The sequence below is a fragment of the Daktulosphaira vitifoliae genome, unplaced genomic scaffold (assembly GCF_025091365.1).
Source record: "Daktulosphaira vitifoliae isolate Bord-2020 unplaced genomic scaffold, ASM2509136v1 Scaffold_1, whole genome shotgun sequence".
In the NCBI taxonomy this organism is placed as follows: Eukaryota; Metazoa; Arthropoda; class Insecta; order Hemiptera; family Phylloxeridae; genus Daktulosphaira; species Daktulosphaira vitifoliae.
The window spans coordinates 58,103,100-58,120,511 of record NW_026099572.1 but is presented as its reverse complement, the minus strand read 5'-3'; the positions used below and the strand labels follow the sequence as shown (position 1 = coordinate 58,120,511).

The window sequence follows — 17,412 nt, the reverse complement described above, 5'->3', positions numbered from 1 at the left end:
AAATATCATATTGATAAATATATCATAGGTTCAATAGTAATGATATATTTATCAAATTGAACAATGAATTTATTATATAGATCGAGGTTTTTCTCTGGGTGTATCTTTTTATGCGTCTTACTTACATGCATATAAAAAGAATTTGTTTTGACTTATTATTTTTAGACGAGTTACGAAATTGATACCTCTATATATCAGAAAGATTGTTGAATTGTCTTTGATTTACAATTCATTGTTGCGAAAAAAAAGGAAGTAAATTTATGTTATCCCAATTATTTAGAGTTAATGAACTGAGTAAAAAACGACGAAGCAATAGATCAATCATTATATTAATATAGTAGAATATTATACTAGACTGGTTGGTTAAGGTCTTGTACATAATCACGTTACATGGTATCCGTGAATTGACTTGCCGTTCCGCTGCCTTAAAAAAGTTTTAATAGCCGAGCGTGATTTTTACTATATAAATTAAGCACTACCACAGATATTCGTGAACTGGCTTGCCGTTCCGTTGCCATTGTAATACCAAAACCAGACTGTACTTTATTACACATCTGCAAAGAAGTATTGCGTTTATTATTTTTTTATCTATTTGTCTTCTTTGTTCTAAACTCTTGGACTCCACAACCCCGATAGAACTTCGTTGCTCACAATTTGACCAAATCCCCAAATATCCAATCTTGGTCAAAATACCCAAACAACCTTCACACCCCTTTTTAACATATTAGAACATATTATTTAGTTTGTTATTTTAAATTATAACAATTGTTCAAATTTATATTTTTTTACTTTATTTGTTTTTATCAAGTGAATTTCATTGACACGATGGACACTTTTCCTATAACAATAGGTTAGTTAATTATTATAAAAATGTATTTTTATGATAGTGAGGAAAGTATTCTGTCCAAGTAGATAGTTTCATTGAAAATTAGAGAAATACATATGTTAAAAATACAAAAATTAATAAAAGAAAAGAAGTGTATTACATTTGTTTGAAATATAAATAGATAACAATTATAAAAACTAAAGCACTAAAAAAATATTAAATAAAAATATCTATTTAAATAACTATTACAAAAGTATTGTTTGCAAAATTTCTATGTCATTTTCATAGAAATCTATATATCAGGGTTAGCACTAAGATTTGTTCTCGTGTAACTTGTGTTATAACAGTCCGACTCCATATATTTATCTTTCTTTTAATCAGCTGCAGAAAATGATTCGTGTTACCATCATAAACTTGCTGTTCTTCATAATGGCTATTGTGATGACTTGAACTAGGAGTCATGTTCATTTGGCAATTTTCCTGCGACATTGCAGTATTCATATAAGATCCATCATGAGTCTCGTCTTCATCATTTAGAGTAAGGTCTATGTAATTTGAACAACTTGGTATATACGGTTCGGGAGTATAGTAATACACCATATGTTTGTCTCGGGTCGTATCAATAAAGTATCCCATAGGAGATGTTTTATTTTGTGAACAATTAGAACTTGTAACTCGATCAGTATAAACAGCTATTTGCTGATATTTACGGATATTGAAAGCTAGAAAAAAGTGAATATATCAAGATAATGCAGATAGTAGGGAATAGTTATTAAAAATAATTATATTTAAATTTTGTACAATACTTAATTTAATATAATGCTATGTAATATTTTTTGATAAATTGTGATTATGCTCAAATTATTGAATATAGATTACATAATAATACTGTAGTAATTATTGAGAATCATACCATTTTAATTTATATTAAACATAGAATATAACAGTTTCTATTTCTATATCCTTACTCATTAAAATACAAGTATTTAATATTAAAAAAATATACTCACTAGGCTTGTGAACCATTTTTCTTTCTTTAACTTTTGAATCTCCGATGTCACAGACTTTTTTCTTTTCATGCCAGAGAATTTATTTTGATCTGGTATAGTTTTTAACGAGGTGGCATTGAGACGTACTTTACGATTGCTTTAAAATAAACACAGTTATGTTATAACCTTTCAAAAATATGTATTATTGTTTGATTTAATTTTTAATTACCATACAAATATTTCAAGATTCCTGTCCTTAGTTTTTTTAAACATTATCTCCAAATACTATACATATAAATTACTATTGTGTTTATCCGAAGAAAAATATTGATAAAATAATTCTTATATATTAAAATAATGTTCTCTTTCTTTGGTCATTTTACATTATTTCCTTTTTAAGCGTCGATCCATAAATTTATGTTAGAAGATACATTAATACGGTAAATATCTTTAATATAATAAGAGTTTGTATAAATTTTATTGAGAATGAAATAGTTTTGAATTTAATACACTAAACTTTATTATTTATGAAGTAACTATTCTGTGTTTTTTTTAATTTTATAAGTAATTTTGTTTCCTCCTCACCGCCATATCATTGTCTATTTTATTCCTATTCACATATTTACTTATTGTACATATAGCTGTATAGATTGTAAATTTTCTAATTAAACATTCATAAAAAAAAAAAAAAAGTAATTTTGTTTACTTATTTTAAAAAAGATAATAATAAAATTACTTTTGACGTCTTGATTGCTCGGGCTTTCTTTTTCTTATAGTCTTTTGACAGCTTTCTTCGACTTTATTAATTTCATTTGGTGCAAGATTTTTCTGGGTTTGTTGATATATTTATAATTCTCAAATTATTTTCTCGGTTCAAATTCTTATGAATACTTCTCACGCGATTCTTATTCATGATCTTAGCAGGGATACGAGTGTACTTTATTTCTCGTTTCTAAAATATTTAAACGTTTAACAACAGATTTCTTATAATTTTTTACCACTATAAACAAATAAAACTTTAATTAATAATTGTAAATTTTTTAAATCCTCCGCTTGAATGGTAAATTGTTCAGCCATTGTACGCCGTTATTCTTTTATTTGTTTATTGCATCCTTGTGCTCAAAGTTTTCGTGCCCTTGCACGCTACTAATGATTGGACCCTGACCATCACTAAATATCTTCATTGTCGTAGTCGCTTTTTCGCCGTCTGTTCTCATCTGCTATTACGTGCATGGATCTACACTCTGACTCGTGTGATGATGTCACGTTACCATTATTGTGAGAATTAATATAATAAAATACAGACAGCACATCCGCTTCCTAAGACTGATGAATTAACAAATAATATTTATTGCCAAAATGGCAATAGTTCAAATTATTATAAAAACCCAAAAGACCTGACCATCTTGGTCAGTCGACTCCAGTGCCTTGTGTCATTCATCAGTCTCAGTACTCGGTTGTCGCTGTCCGGCTTACTACTTAAAGTAAAGTCTTTGTTTTTTCCTTTTTAACCTATATACTCTCTTCCACAACTTTTCAGAATACTTGTGTCTTGCACTTCGTTTGCACCTCGTACTCTGTTATCTTCCTCACCTGGTACGCCTAGTATTTGTGTTTTGAACTTCGTCTGCACCTCATACCTAGGTGCTACCCTTATTCTCTTCTTATAACAACAGCCTTTCGACACCCACAGCTAACCCGAAGTGTAAGCCGAGCACGGTGACTGCTGTACGACAATACGCACGTGAATACTTAGACAGAAGGCATCCTCCTCATTTTCTTCGTACACATTTTTACTTGCTGTTTTGTGTTACGACACTCGTGATACTCAGATGTTCGACACTATTAACATAAGATCTCTTACAGTCCACTGATCACTATCAACAACTTCATCTATGCAGCTGAGTTTATATTATTTTAATGTTATTTATTGTTTGTTTTAATTGAGATTGACTATTTTGTTATATGCCGCTTGTCGGCCATTAGTATTTTAGCGTTACTCCTTAAATTTAAGATACTCTCTGAAGAATTTCTAATATATGTGGTTATTTGTTATTTAATTATTGTCTACTCTCGTTACTTATTGGATGTACAGTTAGCCGTCATCCCACAGGTGACCCATTCCCGCTTTTATAATAGCGATTTAAACAGGCTTAAGGTAAAAATAAAATTATTTGAAAATATTTTCTAACTCAAAAAAAATTAAGGAAAAAATGCAAAAAGTTAACTGCCACAGGCGATTTGAATCTCGTAACCAAAGCGTGAAAGATATAAATGTTACCAATTCGGCAACTGTTTGTCGCTTTCGTCGATTGATAAAATTGGCAAAATATGCTAATTCAAATTTTAAGGTTACTTTTTCGACTTTAAAAATGCAAAAAAATTTTCTTTAACTTTATATTCTATGTCAATTAAATTATATAATATACATGATAATGAGTATATTCCCCTTGTAAGATATTTTAAAATAAAATAAAATACAAAACCCAGGATTTTAACAGAAAAATAATATTTTTAAAATTTTAAACCCCCACTGTATAAAGGAAAATGGCCCAACTTTAAAAAAAGTATGTCAAATGAAATGAGTAAACATTAAGTATTTATGAAAAAATAAAATTGTATTGATCCACACATTTTTCAAAATGTTATAGTAATTTTAAGTAGAAAATATAAAATCGAAAATTTAAACAAAAAAATAGCATGTCTTTTAACTACGGCAGATATTTTAAATCTCCACTTGTGAGCAGGTTAAGTGTTAGATTTTCAAAAAAATGATATCAAATGAATGGAAAATATCTAAGGTTTCAGTATAAAAAACTATTATTTTGATTTGTTAATATTTCTATAGTTATGGGAATTTTAATAATAAAAGGTGAAAAAATGATGAAATTTAACGTTTTTAAAAATTGTAATTTTTTGGGGAATTTGCACAATTTACAGGGAACAAGGGAAAATTTTACAATTTTTAAGGACAATGTCTTTACTTAGATACGATTTGTGATCTTTTGACGTATCGTTAAAATAAATCAGTACAGTAAGAGCTAGAAAAAGTAGCAACAGACACAAAAAAAAAACACATCATAGTAAAATTAATACCTTTCTCAGCTTCGCATCCAAGCTAAAATTCTATAATTTTAGTAAATATGACAAATTTATATAAAATTTGTGTCAAATACATATGGAAGTATTATATTTTTTAACGCTATCTAATATTATAAACTTAATAAAAAAATTTCTCAACTCCATTAATCTTATTATACAAAGAAATAGATGATGTATTTTTGTTTATCGATTTATCAAAAATAAACATCAATAGTTATTAAAATTATACATCTGTGAGTATATTACGAGAGACATTTACATCACTTCTACGGTTAAAAGTTTATTATCATTTTGTAGTAAAACTATGCCGAGTATGTTAAAATAATTTTTGAAAATGTTAATAAATTATAATAACTACTTGTAGATTAATAAAATATGTAGATATTTGTTATCTAGATAATATAAATCTTCTTAAGAAGACATTAAACAATTATTTATAAATTTATGTAGCTAAGATAAAAAATAATACAATTTTTAAGTAAAAAAAACCTTTATAAATATTTAATTTTTCCCAAAACGTCACTTCATTGATAAAACAAATGAAAACTATTTTGAGAAATTATTTGTTTTAGTTAATTTTAGTACATGATCGTTCATTTTTTTAATCATGCAGTAATTTTGACATTCATCCTTTTTAATTTATAAAGGAAACTATTTAAATTTACAAATGGTTACATACATAATTAACTAGCCTATTTATACGACGATGATCTAATTACGAAAATAGCTGGTTGATTACAACTTTTGGACAAGTATTTTAAAAACTATTAAAACATTTATACCTAAAAGATTTAATATAGAAGATTAAACACTAGTGTTATCAAAATGTTTTTATAATATTATTTTTTTAAAATTGCTATCTGGGAATTATAAATATTGAAAAAATATAAAAATCAAAAAATCAAATTGCGACCCTTACAAACTATAAGGAAGTAAAATACTTCATGATTGATATATCGAGAAAAACACTTAACTAAACGAATCTAAAAAGGAAATTTTCATTGCTATTTTCATTTTCAAATAATTCAGTAGTTAAGAAAATCTCCTTATATAGAGGAACATCATTCTTAATAAACGAAGGCTGCTGAAATTTGTATAATATTCTTAAGTATTTAAAAATCAAAAATTCTCTATTTAGTTATAAGTATACAAGAAAAAATCCAATAAAAATAATTAAAATTTTTATTTTACAAAATATATAACAAAATTATTTACAACATTATTAACACTTTTTAATTCATAATGTTAATTAAAATTAAGGTATAAAATATGAATGCTCTTTTAAATATATTAATGCCACGTAATATTAAGTGACTAGAACAAAACAATATTATTATTGTATAAAAGAGCCAGTAAGTGTTACGAGGATGAAGTGAAACCTCTTTCGTTATGAAGATATGCGTGAAAATTACATGTGTCGTGGTTCTTTAAAAAATGTTTATGGACAATCAAGATTATTTAAAATTAAATTATTTGATGCATTGAAATTAATGCATAAAATTACTTTAATTTTCGAAAATACAGTGCTAAATTATAATATAAAATATACTTTACAGCCGATAGTAATGTTCAATAATCTTTTTTTTATTTCGGACCCTCTGTAAAGAAGTTTCACTTCAAAAAAGTTAAACTAGTTTTTCTTTCCACATTATCTGAAGACATATTTCTACATTTTCTTATTACCATTTTTCATAATTAATTGTTGTTTTTCAATTTACATTATAATTATAAAAATAAAGGAGAAAAAATAATACATATTCACATTTTTAAAACAAATCTGTTAACAGTTTTACAACAAAAAGCAAGTAGGTATAGTTATAATATCTCATTTCAATTATTATACTATGGGAAATTTATTCCACACTTAATAGATCTTAGTAATTAAAATAATAAATATATTAGTAAAATTTATATACATGTCCCAAGACTGAAGAAAAATTAGTTGAAAAAAGGTAAAAACACTGTTTAATATTATTTTAAGTAGTACATATTGCGTAGTTAAGTAATAGGTTAAGACATCATAGATTTCTTTATATTACGATAAACATTCAGTAAGATATATACTTAAGCACATTTTTGTTAACATCTAACTTCCATTTGGCTGTTTCAAGTTTCAATTACTTGTACAAACGCGGAAAGACGTATGCATAACATCTAATTTCAATTAATGTAATACTGTAAACAGAGACAAGCCTGAGAGGGTAGGGGTAGAATACTCTTTTATGGTAACTATTAAGATTATTATTATAATCAAAAATGGCTTAGCGAAGAACCATTTTTGATTTCCTAACATGTGAAAAAGAGTCACTACCCTCTGTAGCATGTTCGGGAAATAGAAGGATGTAAAACTAATCATTATTACCAGGACTCGTGAGTTCAAGGAATTGCATGTTTTTTTTTGCTTCTTAAGAAAACATGCTAAGTAAGTTACATATCCATTTCATAACAAAATTAATAAAAATATGAAATTTATTATTGCATATTTTTACATATTTTGGGTGTTAGGACATAATTGGCATTTAATTGGTTTTTTGGAGTTATTAGTGCATATTATTTCCTGTAAATTCAGGAAAATTTTATTTCAATGAAGGTAAAAAAAAAAATAATAATAATAAATTTTTAAATAATTTTTTTTTTTAGTTTTTTCGAATATGTTTACATGTTAATAGGTTCTTAGTATTTTAGAAGTTTCTTTTAATTTTTTTATGATATTGATTGGGTTTTATAAGTTTTAAGTAGTCCACAGGAATTTATATTATCACGCAAGCATCACCACCCACTGCTAAATGAAATATGTGTATGGCTAACTATAAATTTATTTTCGTCACAACAATACATATAGATACATATATAGGAGTACAATTCTTCTGATCTATTCGTAAACTATAATCATATTTCCAATGTTTTATGTTTCAATTCTAAATACTAGTATTTGGACTGTCCACATTAAACAAGAATGCCAAAAAAAAAACTAACGAGCTGGGCTCTCGTTAGAAAAATTTTGTTTCGAAATTTGGCAAAAATATATTTTAGTAGTAAGTACAATAGTTGGAACACCTTTGCATGATTCTATCGGCGAAATATTTTTTTATAAATATCGAAGAACTTGATAAAGCGAATCATAGTACTTTTTGTATAATCGTTATTGTTATTATAGCCCAATGGAATACAGTACCGAGCGAGATCTTAGTGACCCCAGACAACTTTCAAATTTGCAGTATTTCAATGTAGGTGGCTCTTCAAAATCAGCGGGGGAAAGTAGAGATTTTGCTTATACTACACATGAATTTTTAAATTACATTTACTCTGAATCCGACTGAGAAGGCAATGCCTGTATTTGATTTGGTGTCATTTAGACCATAGTCAGTAGTAAATTGAACTAGAATTGATTTTGCTGCTCAAAAATGAAGGTAAGTTTTGAGACTTTAAAATAGTGTTGAGTGGATTAAAATGCGAGGCATTTGTTTTGCATATACGTCGAACGCGATTTTCAAGAATTCGTTAGTTTGAACTCGAGCTGAAGACAATGGATTAAAGGCAAAGTTTTCAAAATTGTGTTCTTATATTTTTAACACTTCTATGGCTTCTTATATTTTATGCATTTCTAGGGTTTCTTATATTTTAAACATTTCTATGGCTTTTTATATTTTAATAATTTTTATGATTTTTTATATTTTATGCAATTCTATAGTTTCTTATATTTTAAACATTTCTATGGCTTCTTATATCTTAAGCATTTCTATGATTTCTTATATTTTAAATACTTTTATGGCTCCTTATATCACTTGGTGTAGTAATTACTTTTTTGTGCGAACAGACACTTGAGTATAAATATAAAAAAACGGAAATAGATAGTAGATTCTGGAACGTTCGCGCGCGGTATATGTATATATAGAGCAGTGCTGTGGTGCGTCGTTTAGTTCAGTTCCAAAGATCAAGCGAAAAGCATCATCTTCATAAGTGCGACTTTTGAGTGCGGTTTAGTAAATGAAAAGTCCTTTTGATAAGGTATTTATTCTCGTTAGGTCCATAAAGCATGTATTCATTCTCGACCGTTTTGTAAAGAACATAAAAGATTTTTCTATTCCAAATGTTTTTCTTAAATTTTGAGCAAAAGTACATCTTTCTTGCTTTTTTTTAGTGTATTTGATTTAAAATATTATCTGGCAAATATTTGTATGGTTATATTTTTTTGTTTATTACATGTATATTTGAGATAAACATGGAGACTCGTTTACATACCCAACGAGCTGCTGCGATTACCGAAGCTTATGAAACGGATTCATGTGACTCTGAAACCAATTGTTTAAGTAGTGACGAAGCAGACGAACCAAAAGAACAGGGTGATAGTAACTCGAAAAAAGAAACCAAATCTGATAACATCATCATCAGTGCGTCAGAGAATGAGGACAAGTTAGATGCAAACAATGGAACTGGTCGCAATTCTGAAGAAACAGAACCACGCACAAAAAAGAAAAAGGTCTCGCGGGCAGGCTGAGAGTCTTCCTATTTTTGGACTAAGTCTAACTTATGTTGGTCAAAAAATATTCCTGAACGCAGAGGCCGTTGTTCTTAAATTGATTACCGTGCCATGGGAAAGGTGCTTTTCGCAATAGAAGCATTTTCGCTATTATTTAGTGATAAAAATTATTGTCAAATATACTAATGAAAATATTGAACGACATATTGCCAAAACGCTTGAAAATTATCACAAAGAAATTTATTTAATTTAATTAATGACTCTAATCGGTTTATTATATTTTGCCAGTTTATATAAAATCAATAAGACTAACATGGTATAAATGTTTAAAATATCAACAACCTACAGACCAAGATCATGCAGCGAAAAACTGCGTTGATTGTAATAATTAAATGACAAGACTTTTGAACTTTTTAATTTGTAATATTGTTTGATCAGTGACATACTTATATTGTAATACTGTAAATTTGACGATAATAAATTCTGCTACTGCATATCTTCGTTTTACATATACCGTTAGAGAACTGGTGCAAATACGTCGGTAGACTGTGGGTTAATAATCTTATTATTATGATTGAAAGTCAGAAAAAGTATTCATTTTGAAGATTACTAAAATGTTTCAAATTGCGTTAATTTATACTTTTGATTTTTACTTGTTTATAATTTTTTACTAAAAAGTTATAGTTTATTATAAAAAATTAAAAATTTTAAATATTACATGCTCTTTCAAAATATACTTATTTTAGATTTTTAGTTAAGGCGTCGGGTGGGATATAGGGGGGGATTAAGTCCCTCCCCAAATTTACAAATTAGCCTTTCAGAAATTTAGCAAAATTGTATGTATTGTTATATAAAAACAATTTTTGGTAGGGAAAAATTAAATTTAGCCCCTCCCCCAACATTTGATCACTTTACGCCCATGCTTTTAGTGCATATTTGCATGCTTTTTTTTTAGTTTTTTAGTGCATGAACTTACGAACCCTGATTATTACTACAGTCTCAAATAGACATACAAGCTAAAGATTTTTTTGCTCATTATATTTTTTTGATAATAAAATTTAAAAAAAAGTGAATGACCCTTCTCAAAAAAAGAAAAAAAAGAAATAAGTTTCAGGTTTATAATAAAAGTTTCCTAACCATTAAAACATGAATTATAGATTAATTTGTAAAATACACTAAAAAAAATAACCGATTTAAATAAAGATATTAATGATATAAATAACGTATAGTCTAGATTGAATGATTTGTCTGTAATATCACAGTAATAAATAAACTTAACATGATACAGTATTCTTATATAAGTAGGAATAATTCAATAGTGTAAATCAAATTTTAATTTTTTGTGGAAATCTTGTTTGTTTGTATAAATACTTTGTATATTTTGCTCATTTAATTTATAGGGTTTGTAATTATAAGGAATTATAAAGGAATATAGTTTATTTACATTTTCTGTATGGTATGTTTGATGTTGTACTTTAGGTAAAATGGTAATTGATATCATTGATAATTAAGTGTTGGCAATTAACCAACTTTCTTTTAAAAAAACAAACGTTCATGGCTCATTTCATTGGATGTCCTCAGGAGATAGACCTATACTAACGTTATCTGTTTTCATAGTAGTCATGGTGAATCGGCATATGTATGTACCACTTCTTGATGTTTGATTGCCTCTACGAAGTCTATTCTGCCTGTCAGGACCACAGCATAAGAATAATCTTTTGAACTCATTGCGATATTTTCCTATAAATGAAATTACGTAGTTTTAAATTAAAATTATTTCTATTTGTGTGAGTATAAAATTAAATATTTCTTTTAATTAAATAAAATAAATTGAAAAATTATAAATGCATAATAATGAAAAGTCTCTATGGAAAAATAATGAAAATATATTTATTATTAAAGTTAATCTTATGTGCAAATAAAGTGATTTATTTTTCAATCGCCATACGACTCATAATAATAATAATATTAATCATCATTTATGTTTTATAGGTTATATAGCACTTACCACTCATGAAATTATAAATCAATGGGTTTACTGCGCTATTAGCATATATCAACCAATGAGAAAAATTAGTTACTAATGCCATAAATGGTGACTGACGAATACCAATTGTATATCTGAATTAAATACAAAAACATAATTAATAAAGTTTAAAATATATAAATTATTAAAATCATTTGTATATAAAAATCACCCGTAAATTTTATGCAAAGAAAGTCGTACCATTTAAAATTGAATCGTATTGTGATACAATAATTTGAAATAATAATACAATGCAATGTGATATATATATATATATGTGTGTGTGTGTGTGTGTTATATTTAATAGACACAGGGAAAATGACGGATAATAATAAATAATAGATTACTATATACTACCTATAGAAAACCATTTGTGAACCAGCTCGAGACACAAAAATAATGGAGAAGGTATATTGTAAAGGTCTTCAGGAAGAATTGAGTTTAGTAACTAGATGTAAAAAAAGGCTAATAATACAGTATTTGGGTCATATCATGAAAAGAAGCGAAAAGAAACCATCAGAGCAGCTATGGAGTGAAAATCGTAAGGAAAAAGATCACAAGGCAGACCAATGAAAAGATAGATAGATGTAGTAGAAGAGGATCTAAAAGTTTTGAAAGTAATTAATAGCAGTAACTTATTCAAAATATAGAGAGATGTAGGAAAGAATATAGTAATGACGGCAAAAACTCTAATAGAAATATAAAGGCTAGTAAAGGAAAATAAAAATATGTATTGTAACTACAATCCTATTATTCTAATACTATTTTCTTACACTAGTTTCCCTGAGATTACCCTTTTTTCTATATCCCTATTTTACCTTTATTTATTTATTTCTATTTACCCTTTTCTCTTTATGATAATAACGATGCTCAAAAGCGTAAATAATTTACATGGAAAAAATTCTATGCCTATAACCAATATTTAGTGTGTAACTTCTGTTAATTCATTTAGGCATTAAAATCATTGTAATTTTTAGAAATTTATTTTATTGAGAATCTTAAAATAAAAAGATAAGAGGATTAGGTATTATTAGGGGTACTTAAACTTTATTTTTTAAGGGTTACGGTTGACAAACGTTTTTAAAAGGTTTCTAGCTAAAAAAATGAGTTAGCTCTTATTTTTTAAGGTAGGTATTATAAGTAATAATTTAAGGTCTAATAAATAGGCCACTTGTCAAACAAGTACCCTATAATCTTTCATGTTTTAATGTTACAATTCTACAATACATTTTAAGCAATAAAAACAATTATAAAAAATATTTCAATCTTTTAATATAAGATGAGATAAAGATAACTATGAATCTAATTCGTGCTTTAAATCACAAATAATCTATTGCGTAATAAACTACTAAAGTAAATTATTTACTTTGTATAATTATTATACACATTTATAGGAATATTTAATACCATTCAGTCAATATTGTTCAAACCCTTAGATTACTCCACTATTTTACCCACCTATAATTATTTCTATTATTTTTTTTATTATTACATTTAGGTGTTAAGAGATTGAAAACTTTAGGTATACGAATGAAGACACAGCGATGCCCCTGATCATAGTTTTCATTCAAGATTAACAAAATAAAGTGTTCAAATATAGGTTTTTAATAAAAATGTCGTGAACCCTATAGATTATGATGAATTATTATAGCTTGGGCTCTTATTTTATTATACAGTGTGATTTATTAAGTACACTTTCTAACTTTATCGAAAATTAATATTATCATTAAATTTAGAGAAAAAAATTAACTTTTTTTATAATCATTGAAAAATATTAAATTTATTATAAAAAAAATTATTTCTAATGATAGTTTTTAGAGCTAACTTCTAAAAGTTAATTTGGAACCTTTGATTACTTTTATGGTGATAGAGAATAGCATAAATAATATTTTAAGTAGTCAACAATCAGTTATGAAATATTAATTTTTTAGCAAATGGAATTATTCGGTATATGCGACGAGTAGTAGACGTAATAGATTTTTATTAGTAAAAAGAGAGCGTGAATTAAAACTACCCTACTCTTGACTTTTTCCAAATCTTCAAACGCTAATATCTCAAAAAGTAATATATAAAAACAAATTATCAACCAGTTAACATTTTGTTTAGTTCATTCTCCATTTAATATAAAGAAACAATAATAGGTTCTCATTTAACTTTCAAATGTTACACCAAAAATCTATAATTGGAAATAATTTTTTCTTATAATTAACAATTGTTCATAAAAATAAATTAAATTTTAATCTATACATTTTTATGAAAAAATTATTATTTAACAAAAAAATAGGGGGTATTATACTTAATAAATCACAATGTAATGCCCCTAAAAGTACGTATTTGTTTATTAAAAAAATCATTTAACCGCTCTTATCTCGACAGGGGTGAGTTATCTGAAAAAAAAAAATTGTTTCCGTGCCCTAAAAATGTTATCCTATCAACCCCTCCAATTAAGGCTAAATAACAAAAAAAAGATATGTTGAAAATGAAAAAAATATTTTCCTATTAATACCTTATATAATACCTATAAGGTATTCAACGTCAATGTTCACTTCATCCTTAATGTTCACGATATTTTTATTATAACCAAAAGTTCTTTAATATAAATAATTTCAAACGAAAGTGGTTATTGAGTTACCTAAAAAATAGAACTCATTTTTCTATAACAATGCCACTTTATGTAAAAATGAATAATATATTAAGTATAAAGCAATAGTTTAACACGTTTACTTTTCAAACGCCGTCTGTAATAACATAAAATATATTGAATTAAATAATAATAATCTTTATTTAAATAACAAAAAATTAGTCTTTTAAAAATTTTTAATGTTTTTGTTTCTGAAAATAATGAAATATTTACCTAAAACACTTCGTTATTTAAAATTTGGAAAGATATACAATATTTGTGGTTAGTTAGTTGTATAAAAGATAAAGTCATTTTATTTTCATTTTATTTTTTATGATACCTGTCATATTTTGAAGTCTATAGGTTCAAAGGATTACATTACAAAAGCAGTTTTTTTAATTCAACAAACGAGTCAAAAAAAATGTTGTATTAACTGATTCTTTTATTTTGATATTTTTCCTCGTAATAAGTGTACGATGCGTTTTGTAGTATTGTTTTATATACTTATAAATAATCTAAAATATTTTACATAAATATAAAAAATTGTTCTGTGACTTACAACCAGAGTCCAGGACTATGTATTTATAAAATTTATTTCAACCATCAATTATGTGAAAAGTTATCAAAATTATTCACAGAAATATTATTTGTTGTAAAGTGCCAGTGATCCCCTACATGTCCCTCCAAAATAAATTTCTAATCAATATATTCTTTTTGGTGTAAAAAGAACCCATATGAATATTTGTTTATCATTATTATACTCGGGATGACTAAAATAAACTTTACATATAAGCATAATAATTTCATTGAATAAAAATATATTTCATGGTTATTTCAGTTAATTAATAACTTATTTCTTTCATTTTTCTTTCTATCTATTCAATGTAACTTTTTCTTAAGTAAACTTAAACACTTAAAAATTATTAACATAAATTTACACTAAAACATTAGGATAAAGAATTATTTAGACATTATTTAATTGCTTGAATTAATATTTACATTTATTCTTTAGGCAGTAACAACAAAAATTTTAAAAAGTATTTGATAAAAGTAAAGTTTTTGAAGAAACTCAAATAGTAGTTGTGAAATCAATTTGCTTAAAATTACATATTGACTTTAAAAAAAACTATTTAAATAAAAATATTATGTTGCCGACGTATTATTTTCTAATAAAATCTAACCATGTAAAAATTTACATTTATAAAAATGTTATTTAATTATAAGAAGTGGCTCTCCAAATTAGTAAGTCAAAATCACATGAAAAAATATTCCAAAAACTAATTTATAACTCTAATTTTTTTTTTATTTAACGCTACTACCCCTAAGATAAAGCTCACATAATTAGCTATTTCACCATAATTTTGTACCAACACAAAGACACTGAATTTTATCCGTGCTTAATTTAATAAAATTTCTTATTTCTTAATGTTATATACCAATACCTTCAATCTTTATACTATATATCCACTTAAAATAATGACTTTGGTTTGTGAGTATATAATTATGTATATAATATTTTCAATTAACGTGGACAAGGTTTTAAAACGGTTACTACGATTTCAAATTTATTTTGAGAGGTTATAAAAAATAACCTTAATCAGTTTTGTGTACATGTTACCACGGTTTAGTATTTAAAATTTTTTTTAACAAGATTCAAATATAAATAATAAACTATATTATTATTCAATAACTATTTAGCTGGAATCTTCAAACAATATAAACATCAAATAAGTATTAAAAAAAATAACCATTTAAAAAGAAGATGAATTAAAAATGCAAATTATATCTACTAAACATGCGTAAACAATGAGAACAAATATAATATCGGTAAATAAAAAACTTTGCGGAAAACATTTACTTAAAGGATTACAAAGCATAAAAGATTTATTTGCATTTTTATATCAAATTACATTAAAAAAAAAAAAAAGAATAATATATTATATCATTGTTAAATATTACAAATAAATAAAATTAGATAATTTTAACTATATTATAAGATACTTATAAAGACTACATGACTAATTTTAATTTTTACAGAATAAATTATGCATCAATATATTAAATATATATTTAATTTATATTAAGTAATATTCAATTACCTGAAATAGTTTGGTTTTTTTTTAATTTTAATAAAACTGTTTTATTATAACAATGATTACGAATGAATGTTGAAATTACAACTAAAATTTATTTTACTCTTTAATAAAACATTTATAACTTATGATGATTTAGTATTAAAAAAAAAAGCAGGTTGCTATGTGATTTGTTTTTTTTATTCTCGCGCGACGGTTAGTTATATTGTCATTGCTATTGCAATGAAATATAAAGGCATACAATGAAAATATGACTAAAACCATGAATATGCTTTTGTGTGTGCGTGATAAGAAGTTAAATTAAATTTAAAAAACTTGGCTTTTATTAAAATAATTAACTTACTCTAAACTTTACCTCGACTGAATCTGACATAAGTAAATAAACTTAACTTTATTAATGTCAAACGCAATTACTACTTTCTCCTTTCATGTCAGTACAATATTTATATCAATCATAGGAAACATTATTTTGTGTACCAATAAATTGTGCTTGTACTTTCATCAAACTATAATAATAATGTGACACAAGTTGATTGATTCACCATGAAACACTCATATTTTTAGAAACTGTTGAAATTATAAATTTTCGTAATAGAAAAAATGTATTTTATTCAAAAAATTCTAAATTATTTTATTTTATTTTAAATTAGATAATTTTTTTTAACGGAAACTCATATTTTTATTTTAATTATCTGATAGAAAAAAATGTTCATCTTCTAGTAATCCTTAGTAAACTTTACACTAATTTTTGACCAATTATTTTTAGGTAATTTTTACCTAGAAACTGTAATATTTATCATACAGTAGTTGCCATTTCTTCATAATACCACATAAACAAGATTTTATTGACAATTTTTGTTATCATATCTATCATTTATGATAGTAAGAATAAAAACTGAAAATAACTTATAGTCAACTGAAACAGATTATTGTTGCATTCGGTATTATGAAAATCAAATTAATAATGAATTTATATTTCAATATATAATAATTTTGATCTGATAATATCCATATATAAAATCTATGTACAATATTAAAACAAAAATGATCGTTCCAATAAAAATCATTAATTAAAATTTTGTCTATCATATCATCAAACTATAGAAGAAAATTATTACTTACGAACAAATAAAATAAAATATTTAACTAACTATATGTTTTTTTTAATCAAACTATATTTTATTTTACAAAATTTAAAATATGTAGTTATAAAAATATGAGTGTCATAAGAATCTTAAACTGAATCGACTTATTGATATATTAGAATTGATATTGA

General features: G+C 25.6%; 2 protein-coding genes across 4 annotated transcripts in view; both read right to left on the bottom strand.

Annotated features, from left to right (window-relative positions):
• Positions 1-1,033: 1,033 nt before the first annotated feature.
• On the bottom strand, positions 1,034-2,398 carry LOC126895302 (uncharacterized). Of its 2 annotated transcripts, XR_007701622.1 has the most exons (3): positions 2,045-2,398; positions 1,837-1,972; positions 1,034-1,548 (listed from the first exon to the last, which is right to left on the bottom strand). XR_007701622.1 is itself a non-coding variant. In XM_050667030.1 (2 exons), the coding sequence occupies exons 1-2, from the start codon at positions 1,850-1,852 to the stop codon at positions 1,109-1,111; spliced, it is 456 nt and encodes a 151-aa protein (XP_050522987.1). In that variant the 5' UTR covers positions 1,853-2,398; the 3' UTR covers positions 1,034-1,108. The 2 variants fall into 2 exon arrangements, 1 of the variants encoding a protein (XP_050522987.1); XM_050667030.1 differs by having other exon boundaries at positions 1,837-2,398.
• Positions 2,399-6,140: 3,742 nt separating this feature from the next.
• LOC126895272 (orexin receptor type 2-like) overlaps positions 6,141-17,412 on the bottom strand; it is a 111,059-nt gene continuing 99,787 nt past the window's right edge. For both annotated transcript variants that reach the window (XM_050666954.1, XM_050666956.1), the window contains exons 7-8: positions 11,406-11,518; positions 6,141-11,137 (exon numbers count right to left, since the gene is read on the bottom strand). In XM_050666954.1, the coding sequence (XP_050522911.1) occupies positions 10,962-11,137; positions 11,406-11,518 (289 nt within the window). In that variant the 3' untranslated portion in view covers positions 6,141-10,961. The remainder of the gene's footprint in view (positions 11,138-11,405; positions 11,519-17,412) is intronic.